At 41.4% G+C, this 17,585-nt stretch overlaps 1 protein-coding gene across 3 annotated transcripts; it reads left to right on the top strand.

The window, feature by feature from the left end:
* SLC35E3 (solute carrier family 35 member E3) lies at positions 1-16,786 on the top strand. 3 transcript variants are annotated; one of them, XM_057557349.1, is made up of 6 exons: positions 1-622; positions 1,459-1,569; positions 5,465-5,623; positions 9,273-9,355; positions 14,316-14,363; positions 15,945-16,785. In XM_057557349.1, exons 1-6 carry the CDS (start codon positions 221-223, stop codon positions 15,955-15,957), a joined length of 816 nt encoding a protein of 271 aa, XP_057413332.1. In that variant the 5' UTR covers positions 1-220; the 3' UTR covers positions 15,958-16,785. The 3 variants fall into 3 exon arrangements, with proteins under 3 accessions (XP_057413332.1, XP_007198639.3, XP_028017860.2); XM_007198577.3 differs by having other exon boundaries at positions 14,316-16,784; XM_028162059.2 differs by lacking the exon at positions 1,459-1,569 and having other exon boundaries at positions 14,316-16,786.
* Positions 16,787-17,585: the final 799 nt, after the last annotated feature.

Below are 17,585 nucleotides of genomic sequence, written 5' to 3'. Positions count from 1 at the left end.
GACGTGCTGCCGCGTAGTCGCCGGCTGAATGGGCGGTGGCAGAGCGTGTGTGATCCGCTGAGGCTGCTGCTTGCCTGGGACCCAGAGGTTGCATGCCTCTCCCCGGCCGGACCGTAAAGCCGGGGGCTGCGAGGACGAGGCGGCGGAGGAGGCAAAGGGCAGCTGGAGATAGGCCGGGCGCCCCTTTCCGAGGGTGAAGGGCCCCGGCTCCGCGGGGGGCATGGCAGCGCTGGCTGACAGAGTACGAGGCAGCGGGCGCATCGCCGCCGGGCTCCTGCTCAACCTACTGGTGTCCATCTGCATCGTGTTCCTCAACAAATGGATCTATGTCCACTACGGCTTCCCCAACATGAGCCTGACCCTGGTGCACTTCGTGGTAACTTGGCTGGGCTTGTACGTCTGCCAGAAACTGGACATGTTTGCCCCCAAAAGTCTGCCGCCTTCCAAGCTCCTCCTCCTGGCCCTCAGCTTCTGTGGCTTCGTGGTCTTCACCAACTTATCTCTGCAGAACAACACCATAGGCACCTATCAGCTGGCCAAGGCCATGACCACGCCGGTGATCATAGTCATCCAGACCTTCTGCTATAAGAAAACCTTCTCCACCAAATTACAGCTCACGCTGGTGAGTAGCTTCAGCTGGGCGAGGCGCACCTCTAACAACCCATCTCCTGGACAGTCTTTCTCCCCGGGAAATTTGAATGGTTAACCTTGCGCCACGCTCTTTCCCGTGATCTGGAAATCCACACGAGTCCTTTGTGAGCAAGTGAACTTCAGGCTTATTTGGGGAAGGTGAAAAAAAGCCATCTTGGCGCTCTATTGGGCTTTTAGCCCAGTAGAGTGTGCTTGTGTGAGTTTTAATAACTACTGTTTGATGGAAATCCTTAAATGCTATGATCGGTAAGAAAAGAAAGCTGTGTTGCTTGATGCAAATCTGTATGGGATTAAGTGCAAAAGCTCAAACTGAAAAACTGAAAAACGTTTATGATAAACGTAAAATGTTAAGTCTCAGGATATGTTTTCGGCGACATACTGCAGAAGCTTCAGAGTCTTTAAATAAGATAGACTAAAATAATCTTAGCACTTCATAACTTACAGCATTTAAAATCTTAATGCTTTTGTTATATGTTTATGTTTATATATTGTTTAGACACTGGTTTTGGGGTCCATTTACTACTATGTGCACAAATGTGGTATTTTCTTGTAAAGTGCAATGCATCGACTCATTTTACCCAGAATTTTAAATAGAATTAAATGTGAGCGTAAATATAGAATTATCATATTTCATTTTGAAGAAATAGGATTACCAGTCCGTTTTTTTAAATGGAAAAAATATTTATAGAGGTTCATTGTTTCCTAATGATGTTTTTATGATTAACCTTTCAAGACACTGTGAAAGGAATACTAATTTTGTGTCTCATAAATTTAATCTGAACAACGTTTACCTCTTTTTCTTTACAGATTCCTATAACTGTAGGTGTAATCCTAAATTCTTATTACGATGTGAAGTTTAATTTCCTTGGAACGGTGTTTGCTGCTCTTGGTGTTTTAGTTACATCCCTTTATCAAGTGGTTGGTAATTTTTTTTTCTTTATGTGCCCTTTTTAGCAGATTTCATAAATTTTGAAGCTGTGCCCCAAGGTTTAGACAATACAGTATAGAGACAATAGACTGTTGGGAAGAAAGCATAATTGCATAAATTGTCTGACTCAAGGTGAAGAGAAGAAAGGAGACAGAGAAACTTGGGTGTATGATGCTCACCAAGTACCTCCCTACCTGTTTGTAAGTGTATATTACCCATGCTTAACAGTCTGAGTTTGGGGTGATGGTATATTATTTTCTGGGAAGTCTTTACAAAATGAATAGTAAGACTTTTTACTTGAGGATTGAGTCCATTGGTTGTATTTACCATTTACTCTTTAATTATGACATTACTGTGAAGGAGTGAGTACAGGTGCAAAAATTTAAACAGGAAAGGAAAATCTGAGATTTATAAATCTTTGCCTCAGAAGATATGCTGCTGTTACAGCTTGTATATTCTAATCATTTTTCTCCATCAATATTTTATAGCAATGGGTATTTCACTTCTTGCACTGGCGCGGTGCCTTGCCTGTAACAGCCATTTATTTGACATTTGTTCGTGGATTCACTTACTTCATTACCATGAAATCTCAACAAGTATTTTTGTTTCTTTCTTATGTAGTGGGGAAAAGAATAGTGAATGGCGAAGGGTACAGTGAAACAGTGTTTTCTCTGTACTGAAAACCTTGGACTGGAAATTCTGGTTTCCAGTGCCTGCATATGGGGAATCAGAGCCAAAATGTGTGACCAATTTTACTTTTTTCATAAACATCCACTGGTTATAAACTAAGGCATTCTTGTTATGAATGTTAGGAGTTTAATAATACAGCCTTAGCATCTTAAATTTTCTAGTACTGGTCATTTCAGAAACATCGTTATGTGAAAATTCTGGGGTTGAATACATTTCTTAGTGGCAGAGAAGCAGTTTAAATGAAAGAGAGCAGTGACATGAGAGGGTGGAGAACCCTCTCAATCTTGTCACTTGGCCTCAAGATATTCTGTCTTTTACTGCAGAAAGAAATCAGGAAGCTCAGTTTGTGCTTTAAGAAAATTGCATTTGGGCATACTTCAGTGAGTTTAAATTTAAAGTTTTTAATTAGATACAGTAAGTGAACATTCCTATTTCTCTTTTTTGTTAAATGGACTTTATTTTTGACCCAGTATGGATTAATTATTTATTAGATATAGCAAGAAATTTTATTTGTTGAACGTTAGAATTTCTTGTATTCCTTACACATCAATTCAGAGCACTCACTGTCCGCGCCAATATGACCATTTTTGTTCACACAAGTTTCAAAATTGGGTGGAATCAAAGGATTCTGTATCTCTCAGGTAGATATTTGAAATGAGATTGACCGAGGAATGATTGTAGACTAAGTCATGGGCAGAGTTTTTGATTATCAGTAAATGGTAAAAGTACTGGTACAGAATAGGTGTATTCCCTCCCAAAATTCATTTTAAGGAAAGTTGTATTTTCCCATTGTAACCTGGTATAATTTCTAAGTTATTTCTTCTTATACTGCTAGGGCATTAAAAGGAATTAAGAGATGAGTGACCAGCTATTAGTTTTAGTTGTAGAAAGATGGTTGACTCCTTCATTCATTCAGCAGACATTTCTTCTGCTTTATGCTCGACCTTGATACAAAGATAAAGGGCAGCTATAATCCAGCATTGCAGAAACACATGGAGACAGCTGATGACAAGTAGTATAGCTCAGAGTATGAGGCAAGTTCTGAGGAACACCAGGGAAGAAGTGGTAGTTCTGCAAGAGGGCGGTAGTGAGGTAAGACTTTATGGGAAGGTTAACAATTTAAATTGAAGAATGCACAGGAATTCGCTTAGCAAAGAAATAGAGCAGAGGTCTTTCTTTGCAATGATGTGTGAAAGTACAGAGCATTTTTGGAGAACTTGATTTGTTTGGTGGGACCGGACTCTAGTTGCGTGGTGGAAAGACAAGGCTGAGGGGTGGGTGAGACCAGATGGCAGAGTTTTGAGTGTTATGCTGAGGAAGTGTGCCCTTTATCCTGCAGGTACCAGGAGAGGAGTTCAGATGGGCAGTGACTTGATCATTCCCTGTGTTTTAGAAACTTCACTCTGGTGGCAGTGAAGGATGAATAAGAGAGACGACAGGGTGACAGGCAGAGCAGTCAGGAAGTGCTCCATGGTTTAAGGGGAAGACAGGAAGGACCTGAACAAGGACAGTGGTACTGGACGTGGAAAGGAAAAACAGACTTAGAGACCTTTTGGAGAAAGAATTAGTAGAACCTAACTGAATGTGAGAATGAGGAAAATAAGGAGTCTGATTCTTGGAGGAGATTATATCATTAATTATTGGACCAACACAGGAGGAGCTAATTTGGAGAAGGAAGTAATCAGCTTAATCTCAAACAAGCTCCTTCAGGTGATCTGACTGAAGAAGACCAGTAAGCTGTTGAAGGTGGGACTTGAAGGATGCTCAAGGAAGGAGGTCAGAGCTGTAGATGTCAGTGGATAGTAAAAGATCAGTCAGGGAGATGAAAGAGGAAAGCCAGACATCTCCCTTACAGATAGTAAGTGAAGGAACAGGTGAGTGAGGAAGCAGCGCAAACCAGAAGTCAAGTTCTTCCAAGAGAAATCTGCAGGTTCTGCAGAGGGCTCCGGCCGGAACGGGACCGAGGGCAGTCCTTCGGTGTGGCCACTAGAGGTGAAGGTGCCCTTTTGGGGAGCAGTTTCATGAGAGGGTTGGTGGGCAGAAGCCAGGCTGCACGGCAGTGAGGGCAGGTGGAGGCCTGAGAGTCACCACCATTCCAGGCTGTCTGTCCTGTGTCAGAGACACACAGCTGCCCAGAGAGGCTGCTGGAGCAACACAGGGCTGTGCACATACCCTCTGCATTCATTTTTGCTTACTGCGGTGTCCCAAGCAAAAGAATCAATTCTTTGTCCTTCATGTTCACAGCAGACTCTTATTAAGGCTGACAGGAATATGCTTCAGATTTCTTGCTCTTCTATTTTTGTCTTGGTGAATTTCTATAGACCTAGCGTTTATGTAACAGGATACCCGGACCTACAGGAAAAAGGATTATGTAGGAGCAGTTATTCAAAAGCCTGGCTGTTCCTGCCAGATCTTATTCAGACAGTCCGATCAAGCTTTCTCTAAAGCCTCCTTTTCAGTTATATTTGTGAAGCGTTTTGAGAACTGATGGGATTTGAGGCTTTGGGGTGTTGGTTCTACAGAAGGATAGTCTTTTAAAGTTTGTGATTATCTAGTTTATTGAGGAGTATTGGTGTGGGATTACCCACAGAAACGTCAGCCATAAAGAGGAAAGTTCCTTCTACCATCGATTGGGTTTTCTGAAGTGAATGGAAAGACCTCACATACCTTTCTGGCCACACATATTGGCAGCCACCTGGGATAACTGAGGTTTCTGTCAATCTGTAATTAGAGTCCGCCCTGCCCCCCAGTCTTCGTTTTGGGGGCCATTTTTAGAAAGAAATGAAGTCTGACACTGCATCTGTATTCCTGCTTATCCTGCTTATAAATATTAGCCTGCTTAGAAATTTCCATTCCTGCCTAATTTTCCCACGATCGCTGATGCCTGTGGGCCCTGGTATGCATTGACTTTCCCCATCTACTCGCATCAGGAGGGAAGGGAGGATTTTTTTTCTCCTTTATAATTGAGAAGAAAATAGATTATCAGACATTGAATTTATAAAGCTCCTTTCATCCAGGGAGCTTAAAGGATATACATATATATTATTGCTCTTTGAAATCTTGTAGACTCATTAGACATTTCCTCTTCGCCCTGCCCTGCCTCACATTCCCACGTTTGTGGCTAGAGTTGCATCTTTTGTTTGTTGAGTGATGCTATTTTTTTCTGCCTAACTCGTTCTCTCTCCTAATTTTCAGTGGGTAGGAGCCAAACAGCATGAATTGCAAGTAAACTCGATGCAGCTGCTGTACTACCAGGCCCCGATGTCATCTGCCATGTTGCTGGTCGCCGTGCCCTTCTTTGAGCCAGTGTTCGCAGAAGGAGGAATATTTGGTCCCTGGTCAGTCTCTGCTTTGGTAAGTTCTAATTGTTTTGGTGTCTAAGAAACAAGATAATAATAATTTCTCCATTATTAATGCAATATTTAGTTTTCAGAGCACTAGCTCAGATCCATTCTCACATTTAGTCTTTATAATCACCCTTTAAGGGAGGCAAGGTAAGGATTATTCATTAGATGGAGAAACTGAGGCACAGAAAGATTGAAGGACTTGCTTAGGGTTAAATTGCCAGTCAGTGGCCAAACCAGGACTAGAATTCAGGTCTTCTGATGTCTGGTTACTGTGCTGAGCCCGCCAGGCTATTGCCCACCAATACTTCGGGCATTTTTTTTTTTTTAAATACTGAAAATATAACTTGGTTGATTTTCTTGTAATAGTATAAGTAGTACATGCTCATTGTATGCATTTTTGAACATACATAAAATTATAAAGTGAAGATCCCCCTGAATCCTGCCTCACTAAGATAAACACTGTTACCGTTTTGGTGATGATCATTTCATGGATCTCTTTCATATACACAGACACACGCATGTGTGTGTATGTTTAATTTCATATGTATGTAACCGTATTATATATGCTGGGTTTTTGGGAGGTTTTTTTTGGCTGTGCCGCATGGCATGTGGGATGTTAGTTCCCCTACCAGGGATCGAACCCGTGCCCCCTGCAGTGGAAGCGTGGAGTCCTAACCACTGGACTGCCAGGGAATTCCCTATATATGCAGCTTTTATCATGGATTCCTTTTCCTCAGCCCTCCTACCCATACACACATCAATATCCCATTACCTCACCCCTGCCCCTTGAAATAAGTCATGTTAACACTCTAGTGTTTGTTCTTCCATGTTTTTCTCCGTGCTGTGCATACCCACATGTAAACACATACAACATACACAGGCACACATGCACGTATGTACACATAAATTACACATTGGTTTTTTTACAGAAGTGGGATCATATTACACATGATTTTCTGTGTCTTGCTTTTCTCACTTAACAGTGTCCCATGCAAATCCCTTCAAATCATTCTTTCAGTACCTGTATAATAGTTCCAGTTCTTAACCACTATGAACAGTATTACAGTAAACATCCTGTACATGTGTCCTCATGAACTGTTGCTTTTTATTCTATGGGATAGAGTCCTAGAGTGGAATTGCCAGATCAAAGGGACCTGTACTTTGGGGACATTTTTTTAATAAAGTTAGAAAGTATAATCCCCCTATTTAGGAAAGGAACTTCTGCTTCCCATACTTTTAACACAATCAATGGGAACGTCTTTTTTGCTGGTGGTGTTGATTTATCCAAATTGCATCGCCCTTACTCTGCTCCAGGCACTATTCTAAGCTCTTTGCAAATATTAACTTATTTGGTCCTCATAACAACTTTATTAGGTGTTTACTGATGAGGAAACTGAGAGACAAAGCGTTAAGTAACTGACTCAAGGTCCACAGCAGAGCCAGACTTTGAATCCATGCATTCCAGATCCAAAGTCCACGTTCTTAACCACCCTGCGAGGCTGCCTGTGAGCAGATGGGTAGTTGTTTCGAATTCATATACTTTAGCGTTTGCGCTTTTTTCCCACGGTGGAAATCACTGGACCATCTCTCAGGTAATATCTCCTCTTGCTTTTACAAAAGTTACCCATCTTGGTCATCTTGCCTATCAACCACTGCAGCTTGAGCACCTTAGACTAGAAGGGGAGAGGCTTTATGTGACTGGCCCTCTGACAGATGTGAAAACGAGGACCTCAGCAGAAAGGCCATAAAAAAGGTCAAAGAAACAAGAGCACAGCAGTCTGAGGCCATTGAATAAGGGAAAGTCACCTGCATTCCTTCTTGTCCCTAGAGGGCATCATTGCCTCAAAGTAGAGCATGTCATTGTGTCTTTAATGATGTGCCAGGTCATCAGGAAATTGGCATGTGACATCCTGTGAGCTCAATAAAATGAACAAGGACACATTTCTAGAAACAGTTTTTAAAATCTTGAAGGAGCAAGTTTCTCTTAGTTGAAGATTTAATGGAACTCACTGTTGTAAAACAAATAAGGTGTTAACTATTTCTACCTAAATAGGCTGCAAATCCAATTCCCCTGGTCGTCTTCTGACTGCACTGATTTAAAAACTGAGAAAACCCACATGGGACAGAAAGAATCTTCAAATATGACATTTTCTTTGGAATTTAAACGTCTTCCTCATTCAGATTATAACTAATATTTTCTCTAGATTCTCTTATTTCAGAAATAGAAAATGGTTTTATAACTTTTAAAATGAAATTGTGGGATACGTTTGGACAGAATGTTGTGTGTGTCTACAGTGGTACAGCCGCTTTGGTCCCCCATCTCAGCCGAGTCGGTTTACGCACCATCCCATGCACACACCTGGGCTTTCACGCCTCCATGCTTTGACCCATACTGTTTCCTGCCCCCGTTATTTCTTTCTCTAATCAAAACATGCATTTGAAATCCAAAGACTTTTCTTGCTATCGCAGCCCAGAAGGACATCTCCTGTCTAGAGAGTCCTACAGAACCTATCGTCTGTTTGCCTATTAATGAGGTAGAGCTCAGGACTCATTTTCTTTTCTTGCCTGAGCTGTTCATCTTGTATTGCACTCTCTCTTTCATGTGGTTAAGAGGTAGCAGAGCAGAGCAGGTTAGGAGCAGGGACTCCAATACCTTGGCCCTTCTGCTTACTGGCTGTGTGTCTTAGGCAAGTTGCTTTACCTCTCTGTGCTCTGTTTTCTTGTCTGTAAAAAGGGAAGATATTTTACTCCCTCATGGCTGTTTGCAATGATTAAATGAGTTAATATATGTAAAATATTTAGAACAATTCTTGGTGCATAATAAGTACTATATAAGTATAAGCTATGATTATCAAGATTTTTATCATGTCCTCAAGCGGTTTCTAAGATCTTTGAGGGCAGGAACCCATTGTGTTCCTTACAAGGCCTGGCCTAGTTTTGTAGATACCTAATGAATGCCTACTGACTGAATTTAAATAAGAATAAATATGAACAATTCAGTGGAAAAAAGATCTGGAAGGATATATACCAACGTATTAATAGTGGTGAGTGGTTGGGATTTAAAGAATTCCTTATGAGTTCTCTTCACAAGGAAAGAACCTTTTTTTCTATTTCTTTTTCTATTATTTAATTTTGTATGCACGTGAGATGATGGATATTCTCTAAACTTGCTGTGATAATCATTTCATAATGTGTGTAAATTAAATCATGATGCTGCACACCTTCAACTTACACAGTGCTGTATGTCAATTATATCTCAATACAACTAGAAGGAAAAAAAGAATTCTTTATATTCTTCTTGCTCATCTTTATTGTCTGGTTTTTCTGTAATGAATATGTATTACTTTTATAGTAAGAAATTATTACAAAATAATTTTTCTTTGGATAGATGAGAAAAATGAATCTGGAGATTTACATGCAGAGGCAGGATATTGTTGGAGAATTTTCCATTGCATTTTGTAGACAAAATTACATTTGTGAATACTACTCATTCGGCTCTTTAACCCTCAGTTCTTGCTGTCTCCCAACTTGATTCTCTCTTTTTAAAAATCTTGTTTTTAATGGTTGATAGAAGTGCCTGATGAAGTGTATTTTCACTTGATGATTGCAATGATTGCAGCTGCTTTGCATTAATGATTCTTCTGGTTTATTTGTAGCTGATGGTCCTGCTCTCTGGAGTAATAGCTTTCATGGTGAACTTATCGATTTATTGGATCATTGGGAACACTTCACCAGTCACGTATCCTTTTCCTAACAACTTACAAATGCGTAGTCTTTTATATCCTCCAAAACTCTGTCACATTGATTTCCTTATTTGAGTCTCACACTTTCTATTGCATGCCTGAATTGAGTAGAGTGAGTTATTTTTAGTCTCTTACTAGAGTCTGTGGAAATTTAAAGAACTATGAACTGGGGAAATGGGTTAGCTTTCTGCATGATAAATGCTTTTGAATTTTCTTAAGGAATAAGTGACCTTTTCCCTTATCAGAATTAACATAGAGCATCATTCCTTGTGCATAGTAGGGTTAAATAAATATTTGTTGAGTGAATAATGGGGTGGATACTTATGTTTTCCATCACTTTTCAGTTATCGATAGTTCGATAATAATAAGGTAAAGGTGTGGTTAATCAAAATAACAGAAAATAATTTCAGACCAGTTACTCTGACTTTTGAGCTTGTTTTTGTACTTATCTGGCTATGGGTGTGCCTGCTTTTCTCAATATTACTTCAAATCAAGAAGTGGAGTCATGACTTGAATGTCTGAATCAAACTCAACTGCCCATTTTTAACATTTTGCTTTTAATGAGTGAACACCAAGATGTCAACAAAGTAAAAAAGCAGCGTATTTGCCAACTATCAGTAAATAGTGATAATAATAATAATGATAACAGTGATAACAGTGATAATAATAATAATAATAATTTTTTTTTAAAACCAACACTTGGGGACTTCCCTGGTGGCGCAGTGGTTATGACTCTGTGCTCCCGATGCAGGGGGCCCGGGTTCAATCCTTGGTCCAGGAACTAGGTCCCACATGCCGCAACTAAGAGTTTGCATGCCACAACTAAGAAGCCCACGTGCCGCAAATAAGGTGCCGCTACAACCAAATAAATAAATAAATATTTTTTAAAAATTAAAAAATAAACAACACTTAATAATTGTTTATTTTGTGTCAGGCACTGTTCCAAACATCTTGTGTATATTAAGCATTTAGTTTTTACAGCAGCTCAAAGAGATAAATTCTATCATTTTATTCTACAGAAGAGGAAATAGAGGCACAGAGAGGTTGAATAACTCACTTGGAGTTACCCAGCTGAGAAGTGTGGTGTCCAGATTTGAGCCCAGGTGGTCTAGCCCCAGGATTTATGCACCATGCTGCCAAATCAAGGCATCCAAGTATGTGCCCTGATTAAGAACATCCATTCATTCATTCAACAAATACTTATTGAATGCCCGCTATAAACTGTTCTTTGACTTAATAAATATTCACACACTGAATATCTACTGTCTGTCAGGCACTGGAGATATAGTAATGAACCAAAGAGACAAAAATCTTAAATTCTGGGGAGGAAGACAGGCTATATACAAGAAAAATAAGAAATGGGCATATACCGGGCTAGATTGTGTTAAGTGATAAGGAGAAAAAGGTTAAGCAGGAAAGGGGATGTGACATGTTGGGGGCAGGGTTGCAGTTTTACGGAGGGTAGTTGGGAAGGCCTCAGCAAGACGGGTACTTTTGAGTAAAGACCTGAAGGAAGTGAGGTTGCTCTGTGCAGAGCAGGATGGGTAGCATTCCAGGCAGAGGGAACAGCAGGTGAGAGGCTGGAAGGAACAAGAAACCTGTGTGGCTGGAGCAGGAAGAACAAAGGGTGGGTTCTTTGTCCCTGAAGAGTAACAGGGGGCCTGACTGAGCAGAACTTTCACACGAGGACTCCTACACCAAGTGAGAGAGGACGGCGTTGGAGTTTTGAGCAGAGAAATGCCATGATTTTATGTCTGTTCTAATAGGATCCTTCTGGGCTACTGTGTTGAGAACAGACCGGGGGCGCTTTTCAACTCCAGTGCTGTTGGCCTTTTTGGTCCAGTGGACAGGCCTGTCCTGTCCACTGGAGGATGTTTAGCAGCATCTCTGGCCTCTGCCCACTAGATGCCAGTAGCATCCCTTTCCCCAATTATGAAAACCGAACATGTGTCCAGACCTTGCCCAGGTGACAAAATCACCGCTGGTTGGGAACCACTGTACTGAAAGCGGCAAGAGAAGAAGGGAAGCCATCAGGAAACCATGGTGGTTTGGTACCAGGACAGTTGCAGTGGACATAGTGAGAAGTGATTGGGTTCTGGATATATTTTCAAGTAGAGCCAGCAGGTTTTATTGGCAGACTGGATGTGGAGAATGAGAGAGGAAAGAAGGTTGCCACCCGGTTTGGGCCTGAGCACCCGGCAGGGTGGAGTTGCCATGGACTGAAATAGGACAGCCCCCAGGAGGTTTGGGGGTGGGGAGGAAGACCAAGTGCTCAGTTTTGGGTAAAACGAGTCCGAGTTCAAGGTCGAGGTCTCGGCTGGAGGTATTCCGGAGAGAGTCAGTAGTGTGTAGATGTGGTTTGAAGCAGTGAGCCTGGCTGAGATTACCAAGGAAACAAGTGAAAGAAAAAGAGGCACCCACAGCCCGAGTCCTGGGTCACCTCGGTGTTTAGAGTTTGGAGAGATGACAGGAGCCAGGCGGAAGGGGCAGAGAAGGAGCAATCAAGGTGGAAGGAAGGAGGACAGGGTGTAGAAACCAAGTGAGGAGGAAGGGGAGTCCGCTGTGTCCAAGGCCGCTGACAGGTCAAGCTCGAGGAAGGCTGAAAATGCATGGAGGAAGGGGTGTGGTGCGGTGGAGGGCACTGGCGATCTTGACGAGAACTCAGCATGTCCAGGTGGAAGCTAAGCGGGGCAGAGTGGAGAATTAGAGGAATTGGAGATGTCGGGTATAGATTGCTCCCGTTTCGTTTTGTTTTATTTTTCTAATTTACAAAAGGATTCATTGAAGAATTTCTTTTTTTTTAATTTTTATTTATTTATTTATTTATTTTTGGCTGTGTTGGGTCTTCGTTTCTGTGCGAGGGCTTTCTCTAGTTGCGGTGAGCGGGGGCCGTTCTTCATCGCAGTACGCCGGCCTCTCACTATCGCGGCCTCTCTTGTTGCGGAGCACAGGCTCCAGACGCACAGGCTCAGTAGTTGTGGCTCACGGGCCCAGTTGCTCCGCGGCATGTGGGATCTTCCCAGACCAGGGCTCGAACCTGTGTCCCCTGCATTAGCAGGCAGATTCTCAACCACTGCGCCACCAGGGAAGCCCTGAAGAATTTCTTTAAATTTGCCTTTCCTCTCGTATAAATATTTTTAACAGATCATGACCACTTCAAAGCGAGGCTGAGGAGTAAGGAAATGCTGAAGTGTGGGAGCCGGTTCACTTGAAGATAGCTCATAATTGAGAACGAAGCCTGGTTTATTACGGTTATAATTAACCTCCTTGGGAAGGTCCTCCATCCCGCAGGAAAATTACCCCTATTGGGTCAGGCCAGCACAGGTACCCTGGTGACTCAGCCCCTGCTCTCCTGCTCGGAAGCAACTTCTAAGCTGCTTAGTTGGGCTCAGAACAGAGGAGGGAGCCTGGGCTTTGAGGTCGGACAGGTCCAGGTGTGCCAGCCCGGCCCGCCGCTGCCTGTGGGCCTGCGTGAGTTGTGGGAGATCTCGGGTCTCACTCTCATCACTTATGAAACGGGGGTTGTGGTACCTACAAAGTTGGGTGAGTGCTTGAGAGAATGTGTCCAGCACCTGGCAGATGTTTATTATGCCTAAGTACTGCTGTTGATAGCTGACCCATAGGGTGCTTACTGGGTGCTCGAAGCCTCGCGTACATTAGCTTAGTTAATCCTCACAGTGATGCTGAGGCACAGAGTGGTCGCTCTTTCTAGTATTGTTTTTAGGAAGAGTAGATGGGTACATACCAGACATCTGAAAAATAATAAAGTACTAATCCATATATAAAAAACTATTTAAAATACGGGAAGAGAATAATTTATAAAGGAACCATTTGTGTGTCTTTAGTTTGTCTTTTAAATGAACAGTGGTTTGGAAACACGCTAATCCAGCAGCAAGTTACTGGCAGTCTACTCATCTCAAACATGGACTTTGGAGTTAAATAGACCCATCTATGTTTGGCCTCTGGCTCTGACACTTACTAACTCTGCGATCTAAGTTACTTAAAATCCTCAAGCCTCTACAGTTGTAGGTGGGAGGAGTGATACCACAGTGAAGGGAAACGTGATGCTTAAATAAAATGGTGTTATATATGCACCTGGCGTAGTGCCTGGCATGTATTGGTGCTCAGTGGTGTTCCATCCCCTGTCCCCGATTCCCTCCTAAACTTAAGCACACTGGCTGTGTTGACCTTGCGTCAGCCATCTGGCGCCTTTCACGTCTCACCTTATTTGCCAAGGGAAGTTTAGAAATGGCGCCATGAAACAGCATCACAAATTGCTCGACAAAAGACCTTCTCTGGGGCTTCCCTGGTGGCGCAGTGGTTGAGAATCTGCCTGCTAATGCAGGGGACACGGGTTCGAGCCCTGGTCTGGGAGGATACAGCATGCCGCGGAGCAACAAGGCCCGTGAGCCACAATTACTGAGCATGCGCGTCTGGAGCCTGTGCTCCGCAACAAGAGAGGCCGCGATAGTGAGAGGCCCGCGCACCGCGATGAAGAGTGGCCGCCACTTGCCGCAACTAGAGAAAGCCCTCGCACGGAAACGAAGACCCAATGTAGCAATCAATCAATAAATAAATCTTTAAAAAAAAAAAAAAAAAAAGACCTTCTCTGTACCTTGTTCTGAATCCCTTCCCCACCCTTGTACTGCAGCCCCTTTTCTCTTCTTCGGAGAGGTCAACAGGGAGAGTTGAGGCAGTCTCCTGTCACTGATTAATTGCTAAAACCTACCTGAAGAAGCTAGGATCAAGCCAGCACTTCACTGAAGTTCCCGTTCTTTAGACGGGGTGGGAGGGGGGGCGATGGGGGCAGGGGTGGGGCCGCTGTTTAGTCTGCGTTTCGTGCACTTCTCTCCAGGCACAGGAAGCCTTTGCTTCGTGGGTGGGTGTGTGTGGGCGTGTGTGTGTGAGAATATAACATCTAGCTTGTTCTTTTTTATCCTTATCCAAAAACCTCAGCTATAACATGTTTGGACACTTCAAGTTCTGCATTACTTTATTTGGAGGGTATGTTTTATTTAAGGATCCATTGTCCATTAATCAGGGTCTTGGCATGTTATGTACACTATTTGGCATTCTTGCCTATACCCATTTTAAACTCAGTGAACAGGAAGGAAGTAAGAGTAAATTGGTGCAACGTCCTTAATTAGGTTTTCGTAGAGAAAAGAAAGTCGCCTGAAGAAGATAAAAAAAAAGTATTAAGTGTGCAAGTTACTTTCAAAGATGAAACAAAAATTATATTGCAAAATGCATTAAATGATGGTTTGAAAGAAGTTAAGCAAAGGAAATTTTATTCATAAATCTGACTTTCTTGGGACTTACCTGGTGGTCCAGTGGCTGGGACTCCACGCTTTCACTGCCAAGGGTGCAGGTTCGCTCCCTGGTCAGGGAACTAAGATCACACAAGACGTGTGGCACAGCCAAAAAAAAAAAAAAAATTTAAATAAAAATAAAGTAAAATAAATATGACTTTCTCTTTTAGAGTACCTTTTTTAAAAAACGTAATTCTCTAAAACATGGCTCATGCGCCTTTTCAAAGATGATTCTATGAAGTACACAGAATGTTTGGTTATATCAAATGAAGTACATGAAATTAAAGTTCTGTAATGGTGACAAAGGAATTCAGATCACTGTACTACAAATGTGTAGTGGTTTTTAAGGAAGGACACATAGGACTCCTCTACTTGCTCGTAGGTGGTCCCCAATGTGAGCTCTGTTATAATTTAGGCCAAAGTATTCAAGTCAGAATTTAAAGCTAGCATTTCTATTGATATTTTAGTTGTTTTAGTATAACTTCCTGCTTTTTTCATTTATAGATATGAAATAACATTTCTAGAAAGCAAAGTGTAGTAAAGGAGACCATAAGCCAAAATCCGGTTCTAAAAGTACCATTTCTCTAGTAGAAAATTGATGTAAGAAGTTAGATATTATTAAAAAAAAATACAGTTTCTGTAGGTATTCTCTTGTTTTGAGCTCTCAGTGAACTCTAGAAACTATACATGAAGTTAAAAAACAAAATAGCTCCATGTTTAAATGGCTCAAAGAAAAGACTACGGGAGGAATTGAGCAGGTTTCTTCTTATCCTGGTGACTGTTCTTCTGGCCTCTTTGAGCATTTCATGTTGGTAATTTCTTAAGACTACCTTCCTGCTGTCATTCCCTACCCGCCACGTGTGAGACATCCGTCAAGCTTTCTTTGGCACTGAAGGATTTGGAGTGAACTATGTCAGCCTTTCTAAGGGGGCTGAGGAAAATTCTTGAGCAGCAAGTCAAGGCAAATGTTATCAAAGACTAAGCAGAAGCTTGATGAAGATACGAGGAAAGATTTGAAAGAGAAGTAGAGAAACAGTCAATATTTAACAAGTTCCATGAGCTTTTTAAAGGGATAATTTAAAAAAAATGTTATAGGGGAAATACATGATACTTAAGGAAATAATTGTGCCACATGTTTAATTGCAAAGTCTATTTCTGCCTTCCAACGTTTGACATTTGAGAATTCAAAGCAGTTGTTGATAACCTCTCACAATAAATTGACTGAAACAGGTAATCCCTCTTGTAATAAATAATTCTTTTTCTAAACATTGTTTAGAAACTTCAAGTGAGAACGCAACACTTAGGAGGACGAAGAGCCACGTGTATAAAATATGCCTTTTAGGATTATTTTTTTCCTGGCCTGTTTGAAATGAAAAGCCTCACTGAAAATTTTGTTTTGACAGAACTTCAATGTATTCAGTCAATCTGTTGTGTGATTTTTATGTGTGGTTTTCTGTTTTTGTTTTAAATACTTTTGGTTCTTCTCCGTTTCCAAAGATACATTTTATTGTGCTAAGAAATACAAAGCAGATTGTCTTGCCAGATGAACCTCAGGAGTTATGTTTGTCTAAGAAATGTTCTCTGTGTACGTTTAAATTAACATATAATTATTTCCCAAAAGCTGGAGAAAAGTATTTCAGCATTTCAGAGGATTATGCGACTTCTGTGCACTAACAGCTGAGTTGATTTGTGCCATGTACAAATTCTTCTTAACTGTAAATACAACTTGGGGAGGGGATTTATAATAAATGTTGGGGGAGAGTTATAATAAATGACTGATGTCAATAGGAATGCAAGGAAGGTTGGAACAAGATAGCATGGGGGGGTATGTATTTATAAGTGAATAAAATATGTACTCCTGGAACTAGAGTCTGATAAACATTTTTTGCCCTGAAGACCATCTTCCCATTGAAAAGGAAATTCCTGGGGGAAAAATGTACCAGACCATAAGGACCAACCATAGAGACAAACCAGAAATGCAGTGCTATGGAAGAAAACATGCTGGCTGTCCTTTTGTTACGGATGTAACTGCCCTTGTTTTTTATTGTATACTCGATGACTGGGCTTCAGCTGTTACCTGTTATAAATAAAGAGAACCTGATGTTTTTACTTTCAAGTTGCACGTTAGAACTGGCAGAAGAAGGATGGCATCTGTGTATATGCAGGGGTAACAGTGGCCTGTCCAGCTCCCAAACATGCAGCATCTAATGAAACAAAATCCTCATCTCCCTTTTAAAATGACATAAAGGAGAAATCTTTTCCTATGAAATGAAGCAAGCTTTTTCCTGTTGCATTTTTAAAAATACTTTTTAAATCTTGCTAGTTTCAAATCAGTGGTCATCTTTTCTAAAAAAAATCTACTTGAAAGCAGCAGCACTAATCGAGCACTCCACATTGACCCCATCGGCGAATAGTTGTTGGGTGAATGATTATGGCCAAAGGAGAAAGTCTGATTAAACGAATGAAGACCAGATTTATTAGATAGATTCTGTTTTGCATTTCTGTTTCCAAACTTGAACTGGATTATACTTGCTAACATCAGGAATACAATGATCATTTCATTCATTCAACAGAGTTTTATTGAACATATATTTTGTGCCAAATACTGTGCTAGGCACTGTGCAAAGACACTCCTGTGTTCCCTGTGATCTTAAGAAACATTGGTCTAGCAGAAAAGATAGACATTAATTAAATTAAAATGTGAGTTTATTATTACAAACTCAAATAGTTAAAGGGACATGGTTCTCTGGAGCATATAACAAAAGAATCTGGCCCAGGATTGGCTGTCAGCAAAGGTGTCCACGAGGAAAGGACAACTGAACTGAAATCTGATGGGCATATAGAAGTTAGCTAAGCAAAGAGAGGGGGATTGCATTCTGATAAAAGGGAATAGCACATACAAAGGCCCATTGGTTGG

Source organism: Balaenoptera acutorostrata, chromosome 11 (assembly GCF_949987535.1).
Source record: "Balaenoptera acutorostrata chromosome 11, mBalAcu1.1, whole genome shotgun sequence".
In the NCBI taxonomy this organism is placed as follows: domain Eukaryota; kingdom Metazoa; phylum Chordata; class Mammalia; order Artiodactyla; family Balaenopteridae; genus Balaenoptera; species Balaenoptera acutorostrata.
Note: the sequence above shows the minus strand (reverse complement) of the source record. Positions and strands in the feature narration are given on the sequence as shown.